The 20413-nt window shown below is 46.4% G+C and overlaps 1 protein-coding gene across 6 annotated transcripts in view; it reads left to right on the top strand.

Moving 5' to 3' along the window:
* Positions 1 to 15979, top strand: part of TPX2 (TPX2 microtubule nucleation factor) — a 34579-nt gene extending 18600 nt beyond the window's left edge. For 2 of the 6 annotated variants that reach the window (XM_074970382.1, XM_074970376.1), the window contains 11 exons: positions 1104 to 1237; positions 7276 to 7433; positions 8359 to 8530; positions 8720 to 8858; positions 9536 to 9779; positions 10305 to 10403; positions 11535 to 11711; positions 12606 to 12752; positions 13269 to 13380; positions 14581 to 14768; positions 15598 to 15979. In XM_074970382.1, the coding sequence (XP_074826483.1) occupies positions 1104 to 1237; positions 7276 to 7433; positions 8359 to 8530; positions 8720 to 8858; positions 9536 to 9779; positions 10305 to 10403; positions 11535 to 11711; positions 12606 to 12752; positions 13269 to 13380; positions 14581 to 14768; positions 15598 to 15708 (1681 nt within the window). In that variant the 3' untranslated portion in view covers positions 15709 to 15979. The remainder of the gene's footprint in view (positions 1 to 1103; positions 1238 to 7275; positions 7434 to 8358; positions 8531 to 8719; positions 8859 to 9535; positions 9780 to 10304; positions 10404 to 11534; positions 11712 to 12605; positions 12753 to 13268; positions 13381 to 14580; positions 14769 to 15597) is intronic. The other 4 variants (XM_074970378.1, XM_074970377.1, XM_074970380.1 and 1 more) reach the window with 4 other exon arrangements.
* The last annotated feature ends 4434 nt before the right edge of the window (positions 15980 to 20413 follow it).

Genomic DNA, 20413 nt, shown 5'->3' with positions numbered 1-20413 from the left:
GGTAAACTTCCTGTAAACTTGTGGAAGTTGTTTACTCCTGTGACTGGGGTTCTAGTGGGGGCCAGCTGTGGTCACTCAATTAGGGTGAGCTGCAAAGAATGGGCAGACAATTCCCCAAAAGCTAGTGGATATTCCAACGCTTAGATGTTCCAAGACAGCATAAAACAACTTCTTTATTACCTTACTGGTTACTCAGAAGTCCAAACAACTTCTGTTCTCTTAAAGGATCCAGCCTCAGGCCTCCATCCAGGTACCTAAGTCAAATATGATGATTTCTGAAAATCTTATTTCATTATATAAAAGAAAAGGTTCTACCAATCCCAAAGGATCGGACACAGTACCTCCCAGGTTATTGAATATTCCAGATCTTACCCAAATATATGCTACAGTCAGTTCTTATAAACTAAACTAAAATTTACTAAAAAACAGGAGAGAGAGAGAGTATAGTTAAAAGATCAATATACATAGACATGAGTTCAATTCGTAAGATTCAGATTCATTGCAGAGATGGTGAGCTTTGTAGTTGCAAAGAGTTCTTTTAGAAATAGTTCATAGGTTATAGTCCGATGCCCAAATATCATATTCAGGGTGTACCAGCATAAATGGGACCTCAGTCTTGCGACTCAGACTTCCCCTGATGAAGCCTAAGCAGATCTCAGATGACAGTATCAGTACCCAAGGATCTTTTATACAATTTAATGTCCTTTTTTGACAAGTTGGGATTTCCTCTGGGAACAAAAGGTAATTAGGATGACTTTGAAGGGAGTCTATCACTAGTACTTAACTATACAAATTAACATAAGGCCATTTGCTTGTTCCTCCACCATTCAGAGTACATTTCAAAGAAAGATGAATACCAGGATATTCCATGTTTGATTAATTTAAATGCTAGGATGTTCTTTTGATCTCTGGACTATCAGAATACAGCATAGACAGGGACCGTTGATTACATCGTTGACCCTACTCATGTATATGTAAATACACACAAACATCATTCCTCCACATGTCATTTGAGGGTTACTTATTTTGCAGGATATTTAACCCTTTCTGGCCATGCATCACAACTCCTCTTTCTACCTTTCTGATGTACTTCACTCTTTCAGGAGGAAGTATCTTTCTGGCAAGCTAAAGAGCACAGAGGAGCAGGAGCTGGAAAAGATGAAGCAATTGCAGCAGGAAACAATGGAGCTGCGCAAAAAGAATGAAGAGTCCCTGAAAGCTGCTATTGCTGGTTCAGGTAGGCTCTAGCTAAACATGGAGGCTTAGCATCCCATGCCCTCCTAGTGACCTGTGAGGGTGTGGCTATGGATAGTGCCTTCTGGAGGGAATTGTCAACAAATGGCCATTTCTAAGAACAAGGAACGCAGTTGGAGCCCCGTTAGCTGTTTGCTTCTCACCTTCCTTTCTTTGGTGGGTGTACTCTAAGTAAAATGCACTGATCCTGACATGGGAATCTGATCTATCCTGATTTCACTAACCCATCCACAGGTTATCTTATGTCTTGTATAAATTCTAGTCCAGAGGGTTTGGGTTGTTGCATGTCATGGTTCCAGGAGCAGCACTTCCACTTCTCAGAGTAGAATCCTATGATTCAGCCCCGTTTTAGACTGGTTCCTTGGCAGGCGGCGGGACCCAACAGAGTTTGGCACCTGCCAGATGCTTTCCTTTGGGCATGTCCTCCGTATGAAAGCAGTGACTGTAGACAGCTTCTCCAAAACAAAACGGTAAAAATAACAAAAGGTTTACATGCCTATCTTCTTACTTACGCTGATCACTTCCCTAAAGACTTGGGGCTTGTCTACATAGGGATACTCAAGAAAATTAATCCAAATTAACTAACCCACTTTAAATTCACACCTTTAAATTGCATTAAAACCCTATGTGGATGCTCTTGTTCAAAATTAAGGTGGCTTTAATTTAGTTTAGCTTAATTCACTTTTGTGCCAAATTAAGGTCACTTTAATTCTGAACAAAAGCATCCACACAGAGACTTAATGGAATTTAACGAATCTGTTTTTCAAATTCACACCTTTAATTAATTTGGATTAATTTTCCTGAGTGTCTGTCTGTAGACAAACTGTTAGATAGTCCCGTCTTAACTCTGGTATCCCTGCTTTCTTCTTCGAGTGCTTGTTCATGTCAATTCCAATCAGGTGACTCAAGGCCTCTGGTCTCAGGTGGAACTCGCTCTCCACATCAATGTCCGAGAACTGAGAGCGGTATGCCTCACGTCCTAGACTTTCCGAAGAGGAGGCTATTTCCTAGCTTTGGTGATACTGATAGCTCCCGCCTGTCCTCACCAGCACTGGTACACATCACTTCCTGTCAAGTGCCATAGTTCATCTTTAGTAAGTTTTTTTGAATAGTAGGTAGTTGGGGTTTTTTACACACACCCTCCAACTTCCCAGAGCCATTGTATGCCGCGGTCCCCAGGGTTTAAAACCTGTGAGGTCTGCACTAAGAGCATGCCAAAGAGTGACCCTCATGCCTCTTGTTTAAGGTGCCTAGGGAAAGGTCACCAAAAGGACTGGTTTAAGATTTGCCACGAGTTCCACCCCAGAACTATTAAAGAAAGGGAACAGCAGCTCAAAGCTCTCCTTGTAGAGGCAGCTCTCCATCCCCACTTGGCTCCGGGGTCAGGGGACCCCTTCACCCAGCATGTCATTGTCAACGCAGAACGCCCCAGTACCGTCATCCTGGGAACTTGTGCCAAGAAATGACTGTTCCCGAGACGCTCGGCACCGGTATGGCTCCTCCTGCGGCCAATTGGGGCAGGCACCGATCTCAGTTGCCAGTGCCTCAGAAGAAAAAGAAGCCGGAGAGGGATCGTTCTCCCTGGGTCAGACCCAAGGAGCCAAAGACTGTGAGGCCTCAGTTGGGCCACAGCACCAGACCCCGGGCAGGGCCGCGTCGACTCCTGCCCAGGCAAGGCAGTTGAGTTGGGGCCCGCTGCACTTGCTGGACCCTAGTGGCCAGCAACTGCCTCTCCCCTTGACACCAGAGGCTTTTGAGGCTGCTCAGGACTTGCTGCGCCTCACGGCACCCCCTAGCACATAGGAGTCACCGGCATCGTTGGCACCACCCCAGCACCAGGTGCAGTCAAGAGGGAAGCTGACGATGTCCCAACGTTCTCCTTCTCCGTGGCACCCTCCGGCGCCAGTTCCTCCGGGGAGAGAGCCCAGTCGGTCCCCAAGCTCCCAACAATCGGTTCCCCAAAGTACAGCTTCTCTGTGGTCTTCTTTTTCGGAGACCTTGGAATCAGAGTCCAGGAGCAGGAGGTCCAGGTTGCGTCAGGACAGATGGGCTTACCCGGCACGATGGCCACCGCAATGGCAGAACCTATCACAGTGGCCCTTCTGGCCTCTCTGGGCCTTCCACCAGAGCCAGGGAAGGAGCCAGGGGTCCCACTCAGCGGCAGTGTTGGTAGCTTCAGCCACCTTTATTCCACCTCCAGTCAATCGACCAGCCACTAAGCAGCCATCACCTGCGTCAACACCATCGACACTGGCTTAGACTTTGGCTCCTTCGCCGACAGCGGCTCCTGCACTGACAGCAGCACCAGTACTGTCATCCGCAGCCCCAGCTCTGAGGGGCATGGCGCTGTCCACGTCGGCACCTACCTGGGACCTCCTGGAGTCACAGGCCCCCTTGGCTACTGACGGCAGGGAGCAGCTGCCTTTTTCGGGGGCCTCGTTGTTGCCGGACAAAGCCCTGGCAGGCACTGTCATAGTGCCGGGGCTTGAAGACAATAGGGGGTTGCAGCAGTTGCTGTGTTGGGTTGCCCAGGGTCTGGACATCAAGGCAGAGGAGGTAGTTGAGGATTCTGATCCCATGATGGATATCCTCGCACCCTCTGGACCTTCTCAGATTGCCTTGCGGCTCACAAAAACCATTGCGGGCACTATCAAGACCCTGTGGCAGACCCCAGCCTCATTGCCACCCACAGCCAAGCGCAACAAACGGTGATACTTTGTGCCCTCTAAGGGCTACAAACACCTATATTCCCACCCACAACCTGATTCCCTTGTTGTGGACGCTGCCAATCAATGCAATCGGCAAGGCTTCCAAGGCCCCTCTCCCAAAAACAGGGAGGCTAAAAAAAACTCTACCTTTTCGGGAGAAAGGTCTATTGTATGGGTGGCTTTCAGCTCCATATTTCCAACCAACAGGCTGTTGTCAGGCGGTACTCTTATTATACCTGTGTGGCAATGGCATAATTTACGGAGCTGCTCCCCCTAGACTCCCGTGCCGAGTCTTCGGCCTTGGTTGAAGAGGGCAAGCTAATCTCCTGAGCTTCCCTCCAGGCTGTGGTGGACGGTGCTGATGCTACCACGAGAGTCATGGCTACAGGGGTGGCCATGAGAAGGGGCTCCTGGATCCAGGTCTCTGGTCTCCCATGCTAGGTCCATCAGACCATACAGGACCTCCCCTTTGAGGGTGTGACTGTTCGCCAAGAAGACAGATAAAAGGCTACATAGCCTGAAAGCTTTCTAGAGCCACCCTCAAATCCTTGGGCCCACACACTCCCGCCACTCAGCGGAAGCACTTCAGGCCACAACCTCCTCTGAGGTTCTACCAACAGAATCGTCAGGACAGTTCCTGGAGGAGGAATAGGAGCAGCAGGAAAAGGCCGCACCTGACCTCAATTTTCCTGAGTGTCTATCTGTAGACAAACTGTTAGTTAGTCCTGACTTAACCCTGGTATCCCTGCTTTCTGAGGACTCTTGTCTTATCTCCACTATACCACAGTTCAGATCACAGCGGTGTATCAGCGTGCACCAGAGTACTGCACTGTAAGTCCCTGTGTGTGGGCCCTACAGGTGCAAACTAAAAAACATAGTAAGAGGACCAAAAAAGCACCACCGTGGCTAAACAAAGTAAAAGAAACAGAGGCAAAAAGGCATCCATTAAAAAGTGGAAGTTAAATTCTATTGAGGAAACTAGAAAGGAGCATAAACTCTGGAAAGTGAAGTATAAATATTGACAGGGTCAGGCCAGATGTCTCCAGGAGAGTGATAGAAGGCAGATATATTAACCCCAGGTTAAGTAGGTCCCTTTTCCCTGGGTAAGGTAACAGGGAAGGTTCTAGAACAATCTGGAACTTTCTGGAAACAATTAAGGCAGACAAGCTGATTAGAACACCTGCAGCCAATCAAGAAGCTGCTAGAATCAATTAAGACAAGCAGGCTAATCAGGGCACCTGGGTTAAAAAGGAGCTCACTTCAGTTTGTGGTGCGTGCAAGGAGCTGGGAGCAAGAGGCACAAGAAGCTGAGAGTGAGAAGGCATACTACTGGAAGACTGAGAAGTACAAGCATTACCAGACATCAGGAGGAAGGTCCTGTGGTGAGAATAAAGAAGGTGTTTGGAGGAGGCCATGGGGAAGTAGCCCAGGGAATTGTAGCTGTCACGCAGCTGTTACAGGAGCCACTGTAGACAGCTGCAATCCACAGGGCCCTGGGCTGGAACCCGGAGTAGAGAGTGGACCCGGGTTCCCTCCATCCCCCCAACTCCCTACTTGATACCGGAGGAGTTGACCTGGACTGTGGGTTCCACCAGAGGGGAAGGTCTCTGGCCTGCTCCCCGATCCACTAGGTAGATCAGCAGAGACTGCTGGGATTGTTGTTCTTCCTCTTCCCCATGCTGGCCAGGGATAAGGCTAACTGAGTGAATGGCAGATTTGAGCCACGAAAGTGGCCAAACTGAGGGCTGCCATAAACCTCTGAGGCGAGCAAATCTGCCAATAAGCGCAGGACCTACCAAGGCAGAGGAGGAACTTTGTCACAATATATAATTTAGTCCAAAAAAGAATTTGGAGAACAGCTAGTCAGAGACTCAAAAAGTAATAACAAAAAAATTAAGTACATCAGAAAGCCTGTTAAACAACCAGTAGGGCCATGGAATGATCGAGATGCTAAAGGAGCACTCAAGGAAGATAAGGCCATTGTGGAGAAACTAAATTAATTCTTTGCATCAGTCTTCAGAGCTGAGGATGTGAGGGAGATTCCCAAACCTGAGCCATTCTTTTTAGGTAACAAGTCTGAGGAACTGTCCCAGATTGAGGTGTCATTAGAGGAGGTTTTGGAACAAATCGATAAATTAAACAGTAATAAATCACCAGGCCCAGATGGTAGGTTCTGAAGGAACTCAAATGTGACATTGCAGAACTAATAATTGTGGTATGTAACCTATCATTTAAATCTGCTTATCTACGAGATGACTGGAGGATAGCTAATGTGACACCAATTTTTTAAAAAAGGCTCTAGATGCAATCCTGGCAATTACCGGCTGTTGAGCCTAACTTCAGTACCAGGCAAACTAGCTGAAACTATAGTAAAGAACATAATTATCAGACATATAGATGAACATGATTTGTTGGGGAAGGATCCAGTTGTTGGGGGGTGGGGCCACCCCACAACAATCCATGCAGGCCCATGTCCCTGCTGCTGCTCTGGTCGGGAGGTGGCCAGGCACCCCCCGGACGGTTTCCTCCGTGGCGGCTTTGCCCTGGGGCTTCCCCAGATGCTAGGGTGGTCCTGGGGTCAACCGCTCCAGCGCTGCAAAATTCACAGAGGTTGCAGAAAGTCACGGAAACAGTGACTTTGGTGAGTGTTTCGCAACCCTAACTATGGCTCCCTGTGTGGATACTCTGATTTCTGGAATAAGGGCTTTATTCCATATTAGTGTAATCCACTTTGGAAGTGGATTGAGTTAATCCAGGATAAGAGCACTCATACAGGGAGTTAGTGAGGAATGGCTACTCTGCTTTAAATTCACACCTTACCTTAATCTGCATTAATTTCACGTAGGCCTTAATCTCCAGACCCTCCTCTTCCCCATAGTTTCAGGACTGAAGCTTTTAACCAAGCTTTTAACCATTTCCAGGTTCTTTAGTATTTAAGTGTTGGGTTTGGGCTGGCTACAACCATCATCTGCCTTCTTGCAGATGTAACTCTGCTTGGGTCTGTCAGATCTCTGCACCATGTAGCAGATGGCATGACCATAATTGAATGGACAGAGGTAGACACATCCACAAAAACATATTTTCCACATTCTTAACAGCATGTTTCTGGAACCATATCAAATGGCATGTCTAAAGTGTATTGGGCCACAAATCTACCTGGAAACAAAGCTTAATTATCTTGTGAAATATAAAGGGCTGAGGAGGAGTTTGCAGGCCTGATATAATGCACATAACTGCTTAGAGAACACAGGTTTTGGACGAACATAAACTGCTCCTCCTCGGTATCAGTCTCATGGGGTTTTCTCCTTTTTAGGACAACCTGCGAAGAAAACCACAGGCCAGGTAACAAAGCCAGTTGACTTCCATTTCTGCACAGATGAGAGGATTAAACAGCACACGGAAAGCCAAGCTGGGAATGAATACAAGAAGCTGGATTTCATAGCAGCACTGAGAAAGCACCCTGCATCTCCGGTGAGAGGATAGGGCAGCAAGGGTGCTACCTGATTGTTCTAAATCTATTGGTGCCTCTTCCTGTTCTACTGTTTGCTAGTGTGGGATTTTCTGGTAGTAATTCACTGGGTGTGAATGTAAGAGGTCATGTGGGATGTGACAGACTAATAGAGGTGCTGTGGTCTTACTGAGCATCACCATGCTGGCTGTCAGCATCTCTGCAGGGTTTCCAATCTGGCCCATCCCAGAGCTTGTCGTATGTCCAGTCAGCTCACAAGTGGTGTAAGTGGAATCTGGAATCCCATCTATTACTCCAACAGGTTGAGTTCCCATGAGGCTCCAAAAAGAGGATCCTCTGAAAATAGAGTAGTATGCCTTCCCCAGTACACCTACTCTTCAGATCTCTGAGGTGGGAACTAAGTATTCTTCCCTTACAGGTGATTCCTTATCAGCAAAGCTATTACAAGTCCTCATCCCTAGTAACATACCAAGGATTCTGTTTCCAACCTGGAGTCTGTTTATTTAGCTACATCTGATTATCAGTGCAGTAGGGTCTATGCTCAGCAGCACTGAGCGTGCACATCTGTTCAAATCAGTGGGAGCAGTGCTCTCATCTCTGCATGGATTCTCTTCTCTCTTCTTGCTGTTAAAGTAGTTTTGGGAGGAGAGCGCTTCAGGGGGTTCATTTAATATAAGCTGAAGATATTACTACAGTATCTGAGGTGGCAGACTAGAACATATTGAAGGAGGAGATTAGAATGCTTTAATCAGTTGGCATAGAGGATTAAATGAACAATTGTACAAAGCCTCCCTCCTTGTTACATGTTAAGCACTGACACTTTCCCTTACTAGCTGGAAGATGGATGTCTTACACTGGTGTAAGAGTGAAGCTTTTGTGGGGTGCCTTGTTTAGGTTGTTATAATGACCAGCAACTTCTCTTTCCAGGCACGAGTGGTGAAGGGGCCCACTGTCCCCAAACCTTTCAATCTCTCCTGTGGCAACAAAAGGAAGTTTGATGAAACTACATCAGAGTATGTCCCCCTTGCTCAGCAGATTGAAAACTTCCAGAAATGTACTCCCTCTCGTTACCATTTGAGGAGCAGGAGGACCAATGAAAGTAAGCTTTAGCAAAGTGGGCTAGCTGGTAACTTGTGTACCAAGATAACGGGAGCAGGAAGCAATAACTTCTTAAGGTTCTGTCTACTTTGTGTGAGTGTCTCTGAGCCTGGCCGTCTGCTCTAATTAAAATTTGTGTCTGTTTCAGTTCCAGCTATTAATTGCTAGTTTCTGTGGTTTGGATTTGTAGGTCCAATTCCAGTAAAGCCGCTGAAGGCCAGGCTTACACAGCCCAAAACTCCACTGCTTCAAACAAGACAGCGCTTCAGACCTGTAACTTGCAAGAGTGCAGCTGAGTTGGAGGCAGAGGAAATAGAGAAGCTCCGACAGTAAGTAGAAGCATTGTTTGGACACTGAAATATCCTATGTCTTATCTAAGGAACACTCCTCCTGGTGCATGATGTGCTTGCTTTTAGACAATGGTGGGCCCCAAACCAAAATGGAGTCACATGTGCTAACTTTTCCTTAACACTATGTCATAGAGCAACCTTTAACCAACCCAAAAGTCTCCAGGTGCTAAACTACCACTTCTGAGGAAGAGTCTTGTGTAAAGCTATAAACAATAGTATAAATGGGCTTTATGTATTTATATTTAAAGCAAAAGGATATAGGATTGATAATTTAAAGTAGATATGGAAAATGGAAAGGACTCTAACTCTTAGTCAAGAGTTACTTTTAGTAACACTCCCCTAATAAGCAAGTACAATCACCACGTGCAGTATAAACTCTCCTACAACCAGACTGGTGGTTTTTTCTTTTTGGTAGTTGAGTTCTAAAGTAAAAACACGTAGTCACTTAATACAGTGGGTAAGGTTGAGCCTGGGGAACTCCACCTTCAAAATGTGGTGAGTGGCTTAGTTGATCCTTGCTTACTCCTAGTAAGGAAGTGGAGCTATGCATAAGGTGAAGTATGGAAGGCTCAACTGTTGGTCACTGTTGCTGATTTCTGCTGTTGTGGCAAGGGAGAAACTACTTGTGACTGTTCTCTGCCTTGTTCTCTGTGTAGATTATTGTTCCCTCATTCTTCATGCAGATACAAATTCAAAGCTCAGGAGCTTAATCCAAGGATCATAGAGGGTGGGCCAATCCTGCCCAAGAAACCCCCTGTGAAAGAGCCCACACAGCCTATTGGGTTTGACTTGGAAATTGAAAAAAGGATTCAGGAGCGAGAGAGCAAGAAGCAGCAGAAGGAAGAGCATTTTGAATTCCATTCCAGGCCATGTCCAGCTAAAATCTTGGAGGATGTTGTGGTAAGAACTCTGGCAACACAAGCTCCGCTCAAGAAATGAGAACATCTGAAGTAGCAGTAAGCTTCCATTTCAGAGCATACTTCCATATTTCTCTATGGTGCTGTACTGCAGTTAGTGTCTACCAAAGAGCTCCAAATATCCCTTCACATCAGACACAAAGCTCCAACTTATGACTATCGTCATGACAGACACAGAGCCCTACCTATGACTATCCAGTCCCTTTAATTTTTTTTTCTTTCTTAGTTTTTGGGGGGAGGGATAGCTCAGTGGTTTGAGCATTGGCCTGCTAAACCCAGGGTTGTGAGTTCAATCCTTGAGGGGGCCATTTAGGGATCTGGGGCAAAAAAAATTGGGGATTGGCCCTGCTTTGAGCAGGGGGTTGGACTAGATGACCTCCTGAGGTCCCTTCCAACCCTGATATTCTATGATTCTAAGAACTACAGTGGGTTAATTTATGCCAGGGTGCTCCTGTGAAGTATTGCCTAGTCAGGGCTAAATTCTCACTTTAGTATCTCCTCTTGACAGGGTGTTCCAGAAAAGAAGCCCCTTCCTGTTACAGTTCCTAAATCCCCAGCCTTTGCACTGAAGAACAGAGTCCGAATGCCTACTAGAGAGGAAGAAAAGGTAACTAATTTGGGATGGTTTCTGGGCTCCATAGCATGTGGCAGCTGGGACCCTACCCTTCCCATAGCCAACCAGCAGTGACTTCATAAGCAGTAATGGGTGTTCTGGTTAAATGACTAAATGGAGAGACCCCCAATTAGCCTTCTTTCCCATGGCCATTACCTCCCAAAGGGAATCACTTTTATCTGTCCTACAGAGAAATCAAATTCTCTTTTTAGAAAATACATTTAACTGAGTAGACCTTTTTTTTTAAGGGACATTGTTTGGGCTCCTGAGGTACTGAAGGTGTGCCCCTTGCTGCTGCCACTAACTTTGTCGTCTTGGGGAAAACTACATGGCTTATAGCCTTCTTGAGGAGTGAGGACTCTGGCCCTGATGCTAATCTGCTGGGGAGGGAGGTGGGTGTTCAAGATTTGTATTTTCCCCTACAGTTATTCTCAGGGCAAGGGGAGCGTCTTCATAAGCAGGGTGAAGGCCTTTCTGGCTGAAACACCTTGGTGCTACCACGGTCTACCTGGGGAGACCCAGGGCCCTTGAGGGTGGATGGAGAAACTACAATCCAACCTTGTGACTGTTCTCAGCCTTGTTCTCTGTGTAGATTATTGTCCCCTCATTCTTCATGCAGATGCAAATTCAAAGCTCAGGAGCTTAATCCAAGGATCATAGAGGGTGGGCCAATCCTGCCCAGGAAACCCCCTGTGAAAGAGCCCACACAGCCTATTGGATTTGACTTGGAAATTGAAAAAGTAAAAGTAGAACTTAGTAATACTATGAACAATGCAAAATCTTGCTTGTTCCCCAAGAAGCCTCAAGACTGATACCTGCGTTAAAAGAAAAGAAGTACTTGTGGCACCTTAGAGACTAACCAATTTATTTGAGCATGAGCTTTAGTGAGCTACAGCTCACTTCATCGGATGCATCTGCGTTGTTATTCCTGTAGCAGTCTGTTACACTGTACTGTGCCTGTTAGTAGGAGAGGACAACGTGCCGGTCTTAAGCCCTTCACTTTTAGCAACACTACGAATCTCCCATCACCAAAAGTCCTAAATCTGCCATCAAAGAACACTGGTCAGAGGATGAAAGTATCTCTTGTGTTTCTCAGCCTGTCTCCTAATGCTGATCTCTCTTTAGGGAGAGGAGGTGGTCCCGGTGATCAAAGCTAACCCCATGCCACACTATGGAGTGCCCTTCAAACCTAAAGCCCCTGAGCAGAGGCATGTGGAAGTGTGCCCCTTCTCTTTTGACTCTCGTGACAGAGAGAGGTGGGTGCAAAAGGAGAAAAAAATAGAAGAGCTGCAGAAAGAGGAGGTGCGTGCTGGGAAATGTCTTTAATTACTCTGTTTCCAAAAAAAAAAAAATCCCGTTTCTTGCTTCTGGCAGAAATGCTTGTGGGGTTTCATGTTCAAGCAAAACTGCTCATGTAGACTGACAAAATGGACAGCTTTTTGGAAACCTATTTTGCAAGGTCTCAAGAGAGTGCTACAAAATCACTGGGGGCTGGTGTTTCAGTTTCCCTGATAAGAGTAAATGGATCTCTAGGGAATATCTTCACCTGGGAAGATATTCCAACTGTCCATCTTAGTGTCCTTAAATTCCTGGAGGAAAATAATGGAATTCCTGTTTTTTCTCTCCCTCTGTTCTTGTTGGCCCAACATTCAGAGGATGCTTGGGAACTGCCATTCTGGATCGATGCATTGGGCTGTGTGGTCTAGGGGCCACTAACAGATGCTTCTGAGGAAGGTGCCAGAAATCCTTCAAAAGTTAGTTATGGAAAGGCAGGCCTGCAAAGCAAGCTTCTTCCTAACCCCATTAGTCTGATACATTTCCTGAAGCAGGAAAACCTTATTCCTCCTTTAAACCATTGATTATCTTTTTAATCACTAATGCATTGCTGAATAACCTTATCCATGTAAATGCTCATTCCTCTTGAGTCAGCTAAATTTCTTAAGGTTTTCAAAAGTATCCAAGGGACTTAGGAGCCCAAATCCCATTTTAAATTCAATAGGCATTGGACACTTAACTTCCTTAGTTTCCTTTGAAAACCCTACCCTTGGCATCTCTTGTGCCAGTAAGCTCCAGAGGATGGGGGAGTATAGTGTTTCCCTTAATCAGTTTCAGATTTGCCACCTGAAAAGTAAGGGTGATCTTAATTCAAGCAGCACATCTCTTACCATTATTCAGGTTTGAATTTGTTTCTTGTAGGTACCAAAGTTCAAAGCACTGCCCCTGCCTCAGTTTGACCACATCAACTTGCCACAAAAAAAAGTGAAGAATGCAACACAACCAGAGCCCTTCCATCTGCAGACAGATGAACGGGGAGCTACCAAGTCGCAGAACTGGCAGCAACAGGTAGGACTAATGGGACAGCAATTCTATGGCACTTTGGGCCACAGCAACTCTTCAGAGCTGGGCCTGAAGAGTCTGGCGTCTATATCAAGTACTGATTAATGCTTGTTGGCATCTAAAATCAGTTCATTAGTCACAGTGGTTCATGCAGCGAATTATCCTGCCTTGGGTTCAAGTCTCATCAGACCTTTGGTATTGTGAAAAGCACCCCTGAACAGCTGTCACTTGCTATTTCCCAGGTCAGCTGTGCACAGCTGGAGCTCTCCTGTAGTCTGTTTGATGTTGGAATTCCAAGTGCTACAATAAAACTGACCATTAGCTTCTGAAGCTGCTCTCCAGGCAGCTCACTGTACAAATACCAAGCAGACAAGAGCTGCTTGGCTACATCTCTTCTGGGTTTAAATTCGCTCCATTTTCAATTACTGAATTGTCTAAAGTCTAAACTTTGTTCTCCATGCAGCAGTGAGTGGGGTGCATTTCAGTTACTCAGCTCTTGACAGGACCCTTCTTCCCCTGCAGATCAAAGAAGACCTGAAACGGCAGAAAGAGGCAGCGTGTTTCAAAGCTAATCCAAATACTGTTGTGCACCAGGAGCCTTTTGTGCCAAAGAAGGATAGCAAGCCAATATCAGGTGGAGTTACATGCACTCACTGCACTGGCTTGCTGGCAGTCCAGGGCTGACGCATAAGTGCTGTTGAACTGCACTGGGAAAACCTGCTGATACCTTTTTAGTATCCACATAGCTAGTGGTACTTGTGCAATACTTAATCAACAAATTCTCTTAACAGCCTGAGTCCCTAGGGAAAGAGGGGTGGGGGGCTTTCCTCTTCACTGCCCCATCTTCTGTTCTAACATGGCAGCTGCGTTAACAGCTTTGCAGTTGGCAGATAATGGTTACTAGCTTGGGATAAGGTACAGCACATGCAAGGAGCTCCCTGTAGAGACAGCTGACACTTCTGTAGCAGCTGCCAGTCTTTCCTTCCCTTCCCCTTTATGAAGAGGGGCAAAGCTTGGTTTGTGGGAACTGGGAGCTTTTGTCTGTTCTCTATCCTACAACAACTTTCTCCTTTAAAAGCCTGTTTGTAAAGAACTCTTCCAAGAAGTGCCCTAGACCAGGGGTTCCCAAACTGTGGTGTGCATATACCTGGGGGTATGAGAGATCTCTCTGGGGGGGGGGGGGGGTACATGGGAGAAATTGTGTAATGGTGGATTGTATTTATTTATTGCATTTTCAAACTAGGCAACTCTCCCATAGAGATTTAAAGCTTTGGCTATTTGTTATATAAAATACAGTCATTAATTTACTTCAAAATGTGCCAATGAAAACACAGACGTTGACACACACAGCCGTCACCTCCAATCACCATCAAGTGTGCTTCAGTTGCCCAGCAACTGTCCAGTCTAGCTGAGCTCAGAACTTAGTCGGGGTGTGGTGGTTTTTTTGTTTGGATTCGGCTGTATACATCGCACTATAACTGTGTGTGCACGTAACTGTGAAATATGGACAGATGGCTAAAGACGGGTGTGTTAAGAGGAACACGCACACCGTATCAGTGATGAGAAAGGTAAGGGTACATTGGCAGCTGGTAGCTCTGGAAGGAGGTACGCAATAAGAAAAGTTTGGGAACCTCTGCCCTAGACTGACCAGCGTCTACATTCATTGGCCCATTATTGGAGAACTGATACTGTATCAGAGCATCCCAGATGCATAAAGCTCTTCCTTATACACTTGAAGCATGGTCCTCTAGAGGAGGAGGCTTCCGTCTAACCCTAATGTAGCTATGCTTTGGGTGACTGTTGTGCCAATGTTGTTCCCTCTTTCTAAACTTAGAGAACCTTTCTGGTTCCATAGTTGCTGAAAGCTTTGAGCTAGCGACAGAAAAGAGAGCAAAAGAACGTCAAGAGTTCGAAAAGCGACTGGCTGAGTTGGAAACCGAAAAAGAGAAGCTTCACGAAGCAGCCAGACAGCTAGAGGCCGAGCGGGAGAAAGAAGAACTCGCCAGGCTGAGACAAGAACTGGTAAATGAACAGGCTATTCCTGGTCAGGGGCTGGAACACAGACTGCCTGGGCTTATGAACTTGTCTGTCTTGGACATGCAGCAGCCAAGTGCAGTCCTGAGTCTACTGCTGTAATGACCTGCCAAGGCCCCGTCTCCTAAATTGGTCTAAAAACCAGTCCCTCTGGGGTATTATTGATACTTGTGCCAGATTGCTTTCTTTAACCTGGCACATCAGCACTTCAGGCCCCTAAGGGTACATGTACAGGGCTTGAATGGAACAGTAAAAACACCAAAGCAGGCTCCTACAAATGCACGTCCTGTTGCTTCGGGCAGGGTTCTCGCTCTTTTTCTTTGAGGCCCCCCCAATATTCTATAAAAACTCTACAGCCACCTGCGCCACTGCATATAAAAACCAGGGCTGGTGTTCCGGGGTAGCAAACAGGGCAGCTGCCTGGGGCCCCGTGCCCCTGTGGCCCCCACAAAGCTACATTGCTCAGGCTTCAGCCGCCACCCCAGGTGGCGGGGCTCAGGGACCTGGGCTTCAGCTCCATGCGTTGGGGGTTCAGCTTTCTGCCCTGGGCCCCAGCGAGTCTAATGCTGGCCCTGTTTGAAGGCTCCCTGAAACCTGCTTGAGGCCCCCTAGGGGGCCCCTGGACCTCTGGTTGAAAACTCCTGCTTAGGTTGTTGTACCCAGGCCACTGGAAGCACAGTGATTACTCTTTAGTGCCTAAACACAGATCCCTGACTGCATCCTCTTGGTGGTTGCTGATCTGTACTGTGGTAGAATTGGGATGAGTGTAATTAAAGCTATGGTACCTGACCCTTAGCGGTCCTTTTTGTTTTTATAGGTACACAAGGCAAACCCAGTTCGCAAGTACCGCAGTCTGGAGGTGAAGCCAAGTGACCAGCCTCTGACCGTGCCAAAGTCTCCGAACTTTTCAGACCGATTTCAGTGTTGATAACGCACCAATGTGTCGGAGCCCTCCTTTCCCAGTCTCTTGGGTGTAGAGAAAAAACCTGCATCTAACTTGGGACTCCTCTTAATGAATGCCTGTCTCCATTATTTTATTTTATATTGAGTAGCTTTAACAATTTCACAGAGGCAAGTGGCTGAAATGTGCTGTGCCTTGATGGAGATCACCAGTCATGTGGCTTCACTCAACATGTAGAGATGTTAATCTTAAAGACTGAGCCAGGTTTTAATAGTGTACACGAATTAACTACTTTGCGTACTTTAATAAAATAAAAGGTGTTCTGCTGGGCTCAATTCCCTTTTTGTGGAAGGGGTTCAGATGTGTCTTGGATTCAGTTGGTACACACCAATCAGTTGTTGGCCACCTCTTCAAGCTCCCACCTTGTTTTCCAGAATCTAAGATTGTTTGTTTTTAAAACAAATCTCCAGCTGTGAGTCTCAATATGAATAGTGTAATTCAGTAATGCCTTGGTCTGCAGACTCTGAAACCATAGCTGAGGTATGAACTGCCCCATTCATTTCAGTGGATGCTCATTCAGATGCCGAAGGACAAGACACTTAATAGTCAACATTGATGATCAGTAAAACAGTTAGCAAAGTAATGAGTGGGAATATCACATGATTATCCACACAATCTACTATGAGATACTTGCTGCTCTAGCCCTGTGAGTGGGCTTGGGAGTGTTTCACCGCGGGGGGTGGGTATGTATGGCCACCTCCCTTTCCCCCAATTCGACATCTGCTTCAGCTGCCTTCTCAAGGGTGTAAGGGCTTCAGGTCACTGGGCCCTGGCCCTCTCCATTTGTAGGAGATGCATTTATTTCTGTGGGCTGAGTCTCTTAGGTGGTCTGTTGGCTGTGATAAGGCTGTACTGATGTGGGGTTGAGCCATGCAAACTTTTCCAGCAAGAGCAAACTCTCTAACCTTGTCTTAAGGCAGTGGTAAGAAGGAAACAACTATTTCTAATGATGCCATCAGTGCAGAATTTTCCATCCTGGGTCTTCGCTCTCTAGCTGGAGACTGAGGGTATGTCTACACGATCGATCCAGCGGGGGTCGATTTATCGTGTCTAGTCTAGATGCAGTAAATCGACCCCCTGAGCGCTCTGCCATCGACTCCTGTACTCCACCGCCACGAGAGGCGCAGCCGGAGTCGACGGGGGAGCGGCAGCAGTCGACTCACTGCGGTGAAGACACCATGGTAAGTCGATCTAAGTACGTTGACTTCAGCTACATTATTCACGTAGCTGAAGTTGCATAACTTAGATCAATTCCCCCCGCCCCTCCCCCCCATGTAGACCAGGCCTGACTGAAGTCTCCTAGTTCTGGGAGCGGGAGTTAGCTCTTGGGTGGGGCGGGTCAGGGCAGCTCACCCATTAGTGCCATGGTAGTGGGATAAAACATGAGCCAGGCCCCATACTGTCTGTCTCCCTACTCCAGCAAAGCATAAATGCTGCCCTCCAAACATACTACACAGTTCCTTCAACTAAGTGGAAGGCAAAGTTCTCAGAGAAGCCAATTCCATCAACAGAAAATAAATGTACATTACAAACGAAAAGGCTCAAGAGACTGAAAATTATTTTTCTGAGAGGCTAATCTCAGGTGGTGTCTGAAGGAAAGGGAGCCCTGCAGGATGACTTCAGAGCGAAATCCCAAGGTAAGTAACTCCCCCTTCTCTGGAGATACCAGCTATACAGAATTCTCACTCCTGGAGAGCAAGAAGCTCAAGGGATGTCAAAAGAGCACAGCTTCAGCAAGTAGCAATAAGCAGCCAACAATGTGTATGGGGAAGGTTTTGTCCTCTGTCTATGTGTAAAATCACTAACCCAATAGCTGGGGACCTTTTCAGAGGAGCCTAACTCCTTTAGAATTTCAGCAAGTTTTGGGTGATCTTCAAAGGAGCGAAAGAGATGCTCTGGACAAATCGCCAACAGACATTTCCCTGTGCAAAGGGAGAATAAATAGAGGGCTGGAATACCAGAGTCGTGGCGGTGTCATGCTCAGAAGTAAAGGCAAGAGTGAATCCTGTACGACAACATCTTCAGAGATGTAGAATTGTAAGGTAGGTCTCTTCCTTTTGGTTTGCAGCCTCTTAACCTTGCTATTACTTTTACTTCAGTGACAGACCAAGTCCATATTGTGACTGAGTAGCTGGGAACTACTTAGTTTTAAAACTTGGTAAGAACCTCTCCTTTCTGTTGCTAAAAGAGCTAGACTGTCAGCTGGCTGATAATTGGGCTGTTTAGTGTCTGTTTGCTTCCCTCCAGCCTTTCCAAATTGCATATTGGCTAGCTAATGCTGTGGCACTAACTTGGGCTGAAGTCAGACATGAGTCACTCTCTGGGAGAAGTCTTGGTACCTCTCTTGCTGGCAGTCCATTTAAATCTTGGCTATTGAATGTTCAGAGCATTTAGGATACATTTCCTCATAATCTTCTCAATAACTTCAGATCAACACTTGGTATTGCCTAGTAGCATGTGGCAACTCTGGATGATCTACAATGCCTGGATTTTTTCCTTCTTTTCCCCATTCCCTTAACGGTATCTGTCACAATATGTTCATAGCTTGTCTGGGGAAATCCTTAGTGCTGATAGAAGCAGTTAAGAAGCTGTTGACTACATAGCTGAGTTTTTTCTCAGCCAAGTCAGGCAGGCTATCTTAAGTTTCAGTGCAGCGGCTAGGATTCAGGTAGGGACGCTGTTCTCATTCTGAATCGACACCATCTGCCTCACAGCCTGCTGCGACACTCAATTTAGACCAGGTATAAAGTTTCCTGGGGAACAGACAAGGTCTGGCTGTGTGGAGTTTCTCAAGCCTATGAAAAGAGCATAAAGGTTAAAGTGTGTGGTGCTTAGAGCTATGACGCTTGTGTAGCTAGGGAACTGGAGTGCTTGATGCCTTGCCAAGTATCCCAGGACACTCTGTTTTCCAACAAGAGCCAATGTGGATGCTGGCTCAAGTTCCTAAGTGGAAAAACACTTGGCATTTTCTTGTTCGTTTCCTGCTCTCAAGAGCAACCTGGAGCACTGTTATAAAAAGTCATTTTGAGGTGTGACTTTTTGTTCTTAACCTTGGACTCTCAAAGTGACAATTGGCCCAAGTGCCTGAGGAATCTGTGTCTAAACAGAATCCAGCTAGCATTCCCGTTCGCAGGTATTGACACACTCACTCATGAGCGCTGGGGTAGGGAGAGTAAAAACACTCTGCCCTCAACTTTGCCTTACTCCCTCTCCTCCCCCTCCAGTAACTACATTATATAAAAAAAGTGTAAGCAGGGAGGGGGTGTTCCTCTAACTGTGCCAAAAACCTGGGCCATCCTAAAGAGAGCGCCTTTCACGTCTTATCTATGTAAACGATCTACAGACTCCATGCTACCCATTGGTACTTTCTAGCACAGTTTAAAGGCTCCATCCTGTAACGCTAATCCTGCCTGCCTGCACGTCTTTGTCTGGTACTGAAAGATGAAAACTACAACTGCGTCGCCTGTTGTCTGTACTCCTGGCTCTCATAGTGTTTGTTTTCCCGGAGCTTCATTAGGCAATCTCACAACTCTGTGACTGGCTGTTAAATAGACAAGCTCAAAATGGAGAGGAAGAGTTGAATGGAATAGCCTTGGACTGGTGTGTGTGCTATTCCATGAAAAGCAAAGTACCTCACTCTTCCAAAGGGGGTTTGGTGCAGGGACAGAGCAGACAATTGGGAAAAGATGCAGCAGTATGTGGCTGGAATGAGTCTTGAGAGGTGGCTTCTAGGTATCTTGGCTGCTGCTCTAAGGAAAGGAGACAATTTCTAACAGCATATTGGTAAGAGGCTATAGTTGGCTTAAATGTCCCCTATAGCCATCCAGTCCCCTTGGCAAGTTTTCCTGCTTGCTTGCCCGCCCAAAGCCAATAAAGTAGTACCCCGCTCAACATGCCTCTGGTGTGTACTCTGAGCTGTGAGTGAACTGGTCTTCTGGTCAATTGACAGCATAGCTATCAATCCTAGTCTCATACAAACTTAACTCTATAGTCCATGTGTGCAATGGAATCCATTGATGAAAGCTAAGCTTCTGCCTCATGTATAACTGAATCACCACCTTGAGTAACCTTCTACAAGTGGCAAGAGCTGGCCCTTCAGGAGCTTTAAACCAAGCTGCTCTGCAGGTCTCCTATGATTTCTGTTCTGTTCTGCAGTACCCTTGCTTCTGCAATAAAGGATTTAGGTCCAGATCCTCAAACAGAGGTGGCTAGTTTCCACTTATTTCAGTAGAAGTTAGGAGCATAAATACCTTTTAAGGACTTGTGCCTTAGTCCTTAACCATGCTAGGCGAACCCTGTGCACTCTGCCTGCTTGGAAATGCAGCCAGGGATGCTGAAACAATAATGATGATGTGAACTAACTGCACAAACTACTGTGTCGTGTTAGCTTTTAAGCCTAATGATGCATCAAACTGTAACCACTACTAATCTTGTTCCAATCACTTTGGCAGAGAAGTTCACCGAGTCTCCTTATCCACCCACCATTGATGTCAAAGCTGAGTCGTTGACCCCTTCCTTGCCATTGCAGGGTTGTTCTTGCAGGCAGTTCTCCAGATTCATTTTTTAAATGACCTCACCAATAGAGCTACCACTATCTCAACTGAGTCTCTCTCTCCCTCCTTTCCTGCCCCTAGCAAATGTTTTCTCATTCCCATCTTCTCCTGTTAGCCAA

The sequence above is a fragment of the Natator depressus genome, chromosome 13 (genome assembly GCF_965152275.1).
Source record: "Natator depressus isolate rNatDep1 chromosome 13, rNatDep2.hap1, whole genome shotgun sequence".
NCBI lineage: Eukaryota > Metazoa > Chordata > Testudines > Cheloniidae > Natator > Natator depressus.
The sequence above is the reverse complement of the archived record's forward strand: the minus strand, read 5'-3'. Positions and strand labels throughout refer to the sequence as shown.